At 51.0% G+C, this 10,032-nt stretch overlaps 2 protein-coding genes across 2 annotated transcripts in view; one reads left to right on the top strand and one right to left on the bottom strand.

Annotated features, from left to right (window-relative positions):
* Window positions 1–62: 62 nt before the first annotated feature.
* Lrrc71 (leucine rich repeat containing 71) lies at window positions 63–9,452 on the top strand. The gene is made up of 15 exons (XM_038310922.1): window positions 63–222; window positions 1,880–2,029; window positions 2,112–2,240; window positions 2,437–2,512; window positions 2,590–2,667; window positions 3,370–3,438; window positions 3,585–3,744; window positions 3,817–3,900; window positions 3,978–4,067; window positions 4,792–4,941; window positions 5,118–5,211; window positions 5,572–5,660; window positions 6,554–6,665; window positions 7,000–7,121; window positions 7,321–9,452. The coding sequence occupies exons 1-15, from the start codon at window positions 63–65 to the stop codon at window positions 7,429–7,431; spliced, it is 1,674 nt and encodes a 557-aa protein (XP_038166850.1). The 3' UTR covers window positions 7,432–9,452.
* Window positions 8,486–10,032, bottom strand: part of Arhgef11 (Rho guanine nucleotide exchange factor 11) — a 135,681-nt gene continuing 134,134 nt past the window's right edge. The window contains 1 exon segment of the mRNA XM_038311601.1: window positions 8,486–9,396. Coding sequence (XP_038167529.1) covers window positions 9,338–9,396 — 59 coding nt within the window. The 3' untranslated portion in view covers window positions 8,486–9,337.

Raw genomic sequence — 10,032 nt, 5'->3', positions numbered from 1 at the left:
AGTGGCGATCCTCAGGGTGAGGCCCACAGAGTCTCTCACTCACGGGGTCCAGAACCACCAGAATGTCAAATGAGCCGAGTGCTACGGGGACCTCACCTAGGACACCACGTCCCGGGACCCAAAAGTCATCCGGTGCCGTAACCAAGAAGGGAGAGCGGGCTGCTAAGGAGAAGCCAGCAACTGCCCTGCCTCCAGTGGGTGAGGAGGAGCCAAAAAATCCTGGTATGCTGGCAGGGCTGAGGCTGGTCAGAACTTTGCTTTATTATTATTATTAAATTAAATCTGGTCTGGAACTTGCTATATAGACTAGGCTGGTCCAGAACTCAGAATTTTATCTCTGCTGAGACTAAAGGTGGTCTCCTCAGGAGTTGGCCTTAAAGAATACATATTTCCTGGGGATGCTGACATACCCCATGATGCTGTAGGAGGGGCTCTTGAGCAGAGCTCTATAGATACTCATTTAGCCAACAGTTACTTTTTGAGTATCTGCCCTGTGGCCACGGACACAGTTCTGCTTTGGCATATTTAAAGAAAACTATTAAAGTTAGATGAATAGGATCACGGCTTTTCTTGTAGAAAGTGACAGAACCTAATTTTCACCAATTAAGTGCAAAAAAAAATTGTCGGTGTCTTGATACAAATTTGATGCTTTTGTTAGCAAAGAGGGTCAGGGCCCTGCTGAACCTGAAATGAAGATAAAACCTGGGAAAAGATTCCAAGGGTCCACCCTCTGCCAGGTGCTATTTCCCTGTCCATGCCAGTGGCCAGGACAGGCAGATTATGGACTGGAGAAAAAGCATCTCCCATAGGGAAGACAAGATAGCACTGAATTCTCTGGGCATAAATGGTGCACACTTGTAAACTCAGCACTTGGGATGCTGAGGCAGCAGGCACTTGAGTTCCTTATAAAACTTGGGCTGTATACAAAGCAAGACTGTGTTTTGAGGAAGTAAAAGAGAACAAGAAACACTGGCAGTATATGAAGAAGCAAGGGAGAGGAGAGAAGGGCAGCAGTACGGTGAGCTGTGACAGAGGAGCTTGGTCTAGGGACAGTGATAGTTGGCATGGAAGTGGAGGTGCAAGAGGGTGGGTCAGGCTCCTGGGAGGTAGAAGTGAGTTGGTGAAGAACTGGAGAGAGAGAAGTGAGGGACCCAACTCTAGAAACCCAGGTTTCTAGCCTGAGATGTGAGCTGGGATGAGATGGAATTCATGGGAAGAAAACTGGAAGGAGGAGCATGTGAGGGTGGACCTTCAGGAGTGAGGCTCCACAGCAGTAACAAAGAGAGGCTGGGTGAAGGCTTTGGGGACGGCTATGGTGTTGGGATGTTCAAGCCTGGGTAAATTAGTCTAACTGGCTGGGGATTTCCTATGATAGCTGGGCACAGGAGCAAAGCTCCCCTCACCTTTGCCTCAATGAGCTTGGTGTGTCATGCAGGCTCTGGGTAAGCTGGGACACTGTCCTTTGCTGCTGTGGCCTGGGTGCTGCTGTGGGTTGCTGGTTTGGAGGAGCCTGGGCTACCACACAGAGAACTGAAAAGAGCAAGGGTCTCTTGGGGTTGCCAGACACCAAGTTTGCAGAACCTCAAGATGGTAGGTGATGAGCAAGACTGAAGGAACAAAACTTATCAAGGCAATGAGGATTTTCAATACTTACAAACTCTGGGAGACCAACTAGCAATACTATATAAAAAAGTGTTAACAAGTCAGCAGCCCTTGACCTTGTTAATGGGCAGGTCTTGTCCCCTCTGTGAGCTCTTGCTTTCCTCCAGTGTTTTCAGCATAGGTCTTAGCATGGTAGCTTCCACCTTGGAGTTGCTGTGAGTATGGAGGTTCCCACGCTGAATGCGGGGCGGGGCTCACTCTGCTGCCACCCCTGCAGAGGAATACCAGTGCTCTGGGATCCTGGAGACAGACTTCGCCGAGCTCTGCGCACGGTCAGGCTACACGGACTTTCCCAAAGTTGTCACCCGGCCACGGCCCAATCAGAACTTTGTCCCTTCTGCCTCCATGTCAGAAAAACCCACCCAAGGTGAGACATAGCCCACCCAGCTCATTCACTGGTGGGGCACGCTTACACTGTGGGTGCCCTTACACTGCACCTTGTTTTCTAGAGGACCAGCGGCTGTCAGCATCCTGTAGCCAGAACAGCCTGGAGAGCAAATACGTGTTTTTTCGGCCCACCATTCAGGTGGAGATGGAGCCGGAGGACAGCAAGGCAGTGAAAGAGATCTATATCCGAGGTGAGTGCCGCCCGCTGCCTGCCACTCCCCTCCAGCTCCAACCCCCACTGCCCCTGCCTCTCCTCTCTCACCTCCAGCTCCACCCCTCCCCAACTGCCTCTGCCACTCCCCTCCAGCTCCACCCCCTACTCCCACAGCTCACAACAGTTCCTATCAAGCCCCTCCAAGGCCTGACATACCTTTGGCCTTTCTTCAGGTTGGAAAGTTGAGGATCGGATTCTGGGTATCTTCTCCAAATGTCTGCCCTCCCTCAGCCAGCTGCAAGCCATCAAGTGAGTGGCGCTGTGGGAGGTCAGCCTCTGGCCGGCTGGGGAGGGTGGAGTCCAGCTGTTTCTGTTTCCAATACCAGCTTGTGGAAGGTGGGGCTGACGGATAAGACCCTGACCACATTCATCGCCCTTTTGCCTCTCTGTTCCTCCACACTCAGGTCAGTTGTGGTCAGGCCCCAGTGCCTAAGGGGCCTGCAGGGGGTGGATGGGGGGAAGTGGATACCTACAGAGTTAGCAAGTCTGTTGGGTGGGAATTCTCACCCCAGACCACTGTTTTAGTCTACATGGCATCCACAGAGCCCTTTGAGGTCCCATCCTCCCCACGAGCCCCACCCTTCTTAGAAATCATCTCCATGACTCAGTACAGTGAGCAGGAGCCAGGAACAGATGCTGCTTTGCATATATGGGGATGTGGATGTGGAGGAGTAGCTCATGCAATTCCTCATGAGGCTGTGTGCAGGAAGACCTGGTGCTAAGTTGGCCATCTAGGAATCACAGGGTGGATGGGTAGAAGACAGAGCCAGGTTTAAGATAGCCTACAATTGGTTTGTTGTACAAGAATAAACCCAGCTTAGCTGTCTGCCCCTTCCAGGTTCCTACAGGACCCTAGAGTTAACATTCTTGCTTCACAAATACCCCTCTGTGCTATCCGTGTGGGCTTTCCTCCTGCGAATCAGACAGATGTGCGAGAGCAGGGCCCTCACATGGTCATACTTCCGGAATTTTAGCCTGGGGAATATTTTAGTCATTAGGGGATATCCTTAGACTTTTCTAGATGCTCTCAAAGAACCATACTTGCACTGTCCCCCTCCCCCTTGCATGGCCTCCCTGGTGATTCCTCAGATCCCTCTCACTCTCAGGAAGGTATCTCTGGAAGGGAACCCACTACCGGAGCAGTCCTATTACAAGCTCATGGGACTGGACAGCACGTGAGACTCCTTGACTTCACTTTCCTTTCTTGGCCTATCCCCCATTTGGAGTTATCTTCAGTCCTCACCTTTAATTCCTGCCCCTCCACCTATAGATCAGACAGAACCAAGCCCCAAGAACACTGGTTCTCCCGTCCCTGTCCCAGGATTGCTCACTTGTCTCTGAGGAACAACAACATCGATGACCACGGGGCGCAGCTCCTAGGCCGGGCACTGTCCACACTGCACAACAGCAACCGGACGCTTGTTTCACTGAACCTGGGATTCAACCACATCGGAGACGAGGGTGCAGGCTACATTGCGGATGTGTGTGCTGTTGGGCAAGATGGGCTGGGGACGCTGACTTGCCCTTGGCTTACAGGACTCTCTGTTCTCCAGGGCCTGAGGCTGAACCGCTCTCTCCTCCGGTTGTCCCTGGCGCACAATCGTATTCAAGACAAGGGAGCACTGAAGCTGGCCGAGGTGGGTTTTTGCATGCTGGGCAGGGTGGGAGGGGATCTGATGCAGGTGTCTGATGCAGGGAGCTGGACTTGCCTCAGGTCCTGCGCCCCTTTGAGCTGACCCACAGGGAGGTGGTGGAGCGGAGGCGCCTGCTGCTGGAGAAAGGATCGCAGGAGCGGTCGCGATCGGTGAGGAGCTGCCTGGTCCTAGGAAGACTGCTTTTCTGCCCGCTGCCCATGACTCAAACTCCCTCGAGCCTCTTGCCTTTCTGGATTCTGGAGACCCAGTCTCTGTCAAACCCAGTTGGTGCTCTAACTACACTGCCACTTTGGCAGTGCAGTTAAGAGAAAAGATACCTGGGCTTGAAATTCTCCCCACATTATCACTGCTTAACCTCCCAGTCTCACTTGCCTCAACTAAGCAGGGTAACTGACTTTCTCCACAGAGCTGAAATGATTAAATGAGTTACTGTAAAGCATTTGAAATACTGCCTAGAACTTAGCTCAACAAAAGCTGCTGGCTGGGCACAATGCAAGCCTTGTCAGTTAGGAGGCAGATGAAAGATGAGTTCAAGGACAGCCAGATCCACAGAGGGAGACCCTGACTCAGTAAAGCCAAGGTCTAGAGGTATAGTACAGTACATGAAGTTCTTGCCTGCCACACACAGGTACTCGGTTTGATCCCTACCACTGCAACAAACCATCATCATCATCATCATCATCAACAACAATAAAACAGTTTCAAAGTGAGCTATTTTCCCTCCTGTGACGAAAACCTGAGCCTCCAGCCTGTGCTCATCTGTTCTGGCTCCTTGCCAACAGCAACTCTGTCCCAGACCAATGGACAGGCAGGGAGGTGGGGAAGGGAAACAACCTAATTATTTTCTCTGTACCCTCACAATTTTGAGTGCAGCCTTCCTCCTCCCGACATGGGGACTCCAAAACGGAGCGTGAGAAGTCTCAGACGATGGGGATCAGCAGTGTTGCTTTGGCGGAGAAGCCAGAAAAGATGCAGACAGTGAAAACACCTAAGGGCCTGGGCAAGAAAAAGGAGAAGTCAGGGGTAGGTGTGCTGGGTGAAAGGGAACCTTGGGCCTTGAATAGGCAGGGGAGGAGCTTCTATGGTGTATAGGGCAGGCAAATGGATTTGGCTTTTGAAGATGTCTCTGAGGCTCAACCTTCCTACTCTCTCCCTCTGGGAGGCAGGGCATCCATTATGTCTTCTTACATCCTTCACAGGAAGTTGTAAAGAAGGAAGAGAAATCGGGCCCCGGGCAGTCACCCACACAAGGAACCCCTAAGAAAGAAGATGCCTCGAAGGCAGGCAAGGGGAGTAAGTGTGAGCACCTTTCTCTAGGGATCTTCCCACATGGAAGAAGAGCTTTGGACAGCGTGCAGGAGCTGGCTTTGGCCTGGCTATGTCTGCCAGGAGCAGTTCTGTCACGTCTCTCCTTGGGCCTTATTTATTCCTCACCCTGAAATGATGAGTGACACTCTACTTGGCCTAGACACTGTGACCCTATCTCTCAGGACTAGACCTGTGGCTGTCCAGCTAGAGGGGAGCTCACTGCAGATGTTCCTCACCCAAGTCTCAGAGTTTGAGGACTCTGCCTTAACAAGACCCTTTCTCTGGGAAGTTTGGGTGGTGTCAGGGGGTCTGCTCTGTGCATTCTGGCTCCTCTTCTGGTCCCAGAGGTCACCATTCCCGAGCAGAAGATGAGCAAGGGAAAAGGGCCCAAGACGGGGAGCAAAGAGAAGCGCAGCATCCTCCTGGAGTCCGAGGTTCGTGCCATCCGCGGTTTTCACTGGAGCCCACATGGGATCCTATCTGACCTGCACTTACTGTGGAGATGACACAACTCCCCATTTCCCTTCCCATGCGGCAGACAGGCCCCTTTACCTGCTTGTCCAGGAGCCCCAGTTTGGATCTGCTGACACCTGCAGCTCTGTTCTCTAAGGTCTTCAGCTCCTCACCTGCCCCTCCAACACTGCACAGGTGCTAAGGCACTTTGTCACCACACTGCCCCATGCAGGATCAATCATCCTTAGGAAGCCTTCCTTGGGCCATCTACTTCCTGGCTCCCAGTTCCTCCAGTCTTCCACCCTGTCCTCTCCATTCTCTCCATGAGGAGACTCCACAACCCTGTCACATACTCCTGGAAGGGAAAGCCTTCCGGCATCCAACTTCTGGCGGAGGATGGCTTTCTATTTCCCACATTACAGTCTTCTTTGCCTGGGCACACTGCCCCTTCTCATCAGGACCATCAGCTTTCCAACTGCTCTTTAACGGAAGGGTTACAAATGCTTATTAAAACCTCAGTCCCTCGTGAATTCAGGGCTCCAGGGCCTTTGCACACACCATGTTCCTTGCTTGGGGAGCCCACCCTCTTCATTTGAATATCTGTACACATTCAATTTTCACTCTCAGGTTGCCTCTTTTAAGGTCTCTACTCTTAAGGGCCCAGCCACACTACATTCTTGTTTAATCCTCTGGTTCCCCACACCAAGGAATTTTTTGAGGGTATGGGCTTATTTATCTTTGTTTCTCCAGCACCTAGGACACAGCCTGAATTTTAACCAGCACTCAAAACCTGTATGTTGAATGAATGAATGAATGAATGGCCTGTTGACCAGCTCCCCTCTCCTCTGCTGCAATTAGTATTCTGCTTTAGCAGCTGGTTGTTGAAGCTACAGAGATGGTCAACCCTCTCCTGGAGCCTGTGGAGCACCGAGATGGGAAAGTTTTCATGCCTGGGAACAAGGTCCTTTTGCACCTCAACCTCCTCCGTATGTTTGCACGCCTTACTTGTCCTTACCACGGGACTACCCAGGCTCCATTTTGCTAAGGGGTGCCACCAAAGCTCCATGGGGTGTATCTGAGCATCGTTTTGTCAGACATGGGGCTGGGGTTGAGGAAGTGCAACGTCAGGGAGGGCATGAGTGAGACAGTGAGGTGGAGAAGAGGAATCACAGCGGAAAGGGGAAATGGGGGGAAGGTGTGAAGTGGAAAGAACAGGGGTAGAGGGCTAGTTAAAAAGTCAGTCCTGCCTAGTGAACTTGGGGATGGGGAGTCAGGCTACCAGGTGTGATACCAGGTACCACTGTCTGTGTCTCCTCTCAGGAAACCGAATTACAGAGGTGGGGTTGGAAGGTTTCCTTACTGCCGTGCAATACCAGGTTCAGGTCTCCAAGCCCAAGAGTTCATCCAAGGGTCCCTTGGGGCTGCTGTGGCTATCCTTGGCGGTGAGTTCCTGGCCCATTTCCAGAAGGTTTCATTGTCCCGATTGTTTGTTTCAATGCAGCAACCTTTGTTTTCTGTTGTCACCAGTGGCATGACTGCCCTACCCTGCTTACCAGCCCTAACACTGTATAGGGCATTGTTTTCTCCTGAAGACAAATCTTTATTCCTGCTAATGTGTTTTTTTTTTTTTTTTTCTTTCAGAAAAACTGCTTTGACCCACAGTGTCCAACATACACCATGATTCAGGAACTGATGCTGCCAAGGGACCCTGTGAAGGCCAAGGTCAGGGAGGAGGAGGCCACAGCTACCTAGGCTTCCCATGGGAGACACCTTGGATCAGTATCAGTCTATTGCTGTGCTATTCTTTGAAAATCACTTCAGAACTGTTGGGAACATTTGGGCTCCTGAGTCTGTTCATATTGCCTGGCTAGACATGGCAGAGTGGTGGCCTGAATTACACTATATCTGTTGGGGGATGAACTGTAGCTCCTGGCTACAAAGCCACCTCCCGAGTGTCCCAGCAGCACCCCCTAGCCCATCTCTGCCAGCATGCACATAGCTGATAATGGAGGGAATAGGCTTGGAGCTAGGACCCATCCCCCAGCATCCTTGCTGCTTCTCTCCAACCCATGTGCTGCCTGGCTTGTGAGACAAATGCACTCTGGAGAGGGTACTGTAGCCATATTTGCATACCAAAGGCCAAACATTAGACATGGCAGGTCAGCAACTTGAAATCATGGACATCCAAGAGTTGGGACTGCCAGGCTGCCTCTAAATTTTGGAGAGCCCATGCTAACCTACAGGGAATCTCCAACCAAGGTAAAGAGGACATCTCTTATCTCTTTCATCTCTTGGCCCTCTGCTTGCCAACTTGCTGCCTCAGCACTGGCTGCTGAATGGCTCCAGGGACATCTCTCTCCTTGCTCTGAGTCCCAGCACTGATCATCCATGATGGCTTCTCCAGTTACCTCTGCCAGGTCCTCTGTCTTCAGCCCTACTTGATAACAGCTATGGCTGTTGTATGGGATGCACGGGAAGGAGAGGGATGAGGGAAGTGAGGACTGTCCTCTTCACGCTGTACAGCTGAGGAAAGGTTATGAGATCCCGTTCCTCATTTGTCTAACCTCTTTTGAGAAGGCACACACCTGAAACTTTGGGAGAGGTGACAAGACCTGGTGTGGGAGGGGCTCTTCTGGCTCCCTCTACTCATTCTTGACCAGTCACAACCAACATACCCTGTATCAGTCTAAGAATCATACAGCCACAATGGAAGAATATTTAACTTTTCTTTAAAAAAAACTTAACCATGAAAGGAAGAAAATAAGAGTATACATTATTTTAACAGCAAAACAGTCATTTCCATATCTATATTTTATATATTATATATATTTATATATATGTATATATACACCTAGCACAGTGTGTGTGTTCATCAGTGGGGAGTGGAGTGAGGGCACGGCGATGAGCCAATGTTGCTGTGGCCCCCGGGGAAGGGTCCTGAATTAACTTGGACTCTGCTTTCTTAGGGTCTGTTTTGAGCTCCTTAACGTACCTGCTGTATTTGTTTCTATGGGGCAAATAGGGAAGGGGTGAGCATGAGTGAGGCACGGTGCTCCCCACAGGCTCTTCTTAACAGCGCTGGAGTCCGGGAGACCTCCCTGCCTGTGGAACACAGACCATCACCACCCTGAGCTGGGCTGCTGACTGGCTCTCATCTTATTGGTCTCTGACGGGTTGAGCATTCCAGGGACAGAAAAAAGGCTAAGTTATTTACAATGGCAAAAAATGCACATACAATAGACATAGGACACTAAAGGGACAGAGGAGAGCCAGACACCCAGCTGTCTTGGGCCTAGGAAGAAGGGGAGGAAAAAAGTGCATTTACACATAAGCCTTCTCCTTTGTCTTGTACACCTGAGGGTACTGTGCACCCAGTACTCCCCACATATGCTACGTAGCTATGTGGGTGAAGGGGCAGACCACTGTAGGAGACCTACTGCTGTGACCAGCGTGCTTAGGAGACGAATGCCATGGAGATCTGGCTAATGGGAGACATGGACACTGGACTCTGTCCAGTGTGAACAGATCAAGCAACATGCGGTCTCTCCTTGGTTCTCTGGCGTCTGTCAAGGGGAGGCTTGGGTCTCCTAGTGTTGTGCTCTGGCTCAGGCCAGACTCTGGTAGAATGGAGAAGCCGAGGCTCTGGTTGTCTGGATGGCTATGGTCCTGGTGATGCAGCTGTGTCTGTGGCACTGTCTTCCAGGCGGGTGTCAGAGCCTGTGGGAGGACGGTGAGGGTTGAGAAGCTGGCTAGGTTTGCAATGTTCTGTTTCAAGTCCCAGGCTTAACTCTTCAGCACCAGCTGTTGGTGACAAAGCTTTCTTCTCCAGAAACTCTCCTTTATTTTCATTAAAATAATTTTGCTGGTGTGTATGGAGTGTGTGTGGAATCAGCTTTGCAGGAGTCAGTTCTCCTTCCACTGTGAGTTTTGGGGCTTGAACTCAGATGGTCAGGTTTGGTACAAATGCCTTTAAACACTGAGCCATCTTGCCAGTCCAACCCTTGTTTCTTGTGGGACTTCAGAAGGTCTCTGAGCACCTCACTTCTGTCTCGCCTCCAAAACCAAGACAGGTGAGTGTTTAACTCTGAGTTAAGCCGTGGCAGTGGCCTTCCCTCGAGACCCAGGTTTGAGCCACTAAGAACCTGCAGCAGAGGAAAATCTGGCCCTCCTGGTACATGGCCTCTTCAACATAAAAAGAGGGTTCTGGGGGCTGGAGAGGTGACTCAGCAGCTAAGAGCACTTGCTCTTAGAATGGAAGAATTCTTCCAGAGGACCCAGGTTGAATTCCCATCACCTATATATGGCAGCTCATAACCATCTGTAACTCTAATTTCACAGTATAAAAGTTGCCTC

This window comes from Arvicola amphibius, chromosome 14, assembly GCF_903992535.2.
Source record: "Arvicola amphibius chromosome 14, mArvAmp1.2, whole genome shotgun sequence".
NCBI lineage: Eukaryota > Metazoa > Chordata > Mammalia > Rodentia > Cricetidae > Arvicola > Arvicola amphibius.
This window is presented reverse-complemented; position numbering and strand designations above follow the sequence as displayed.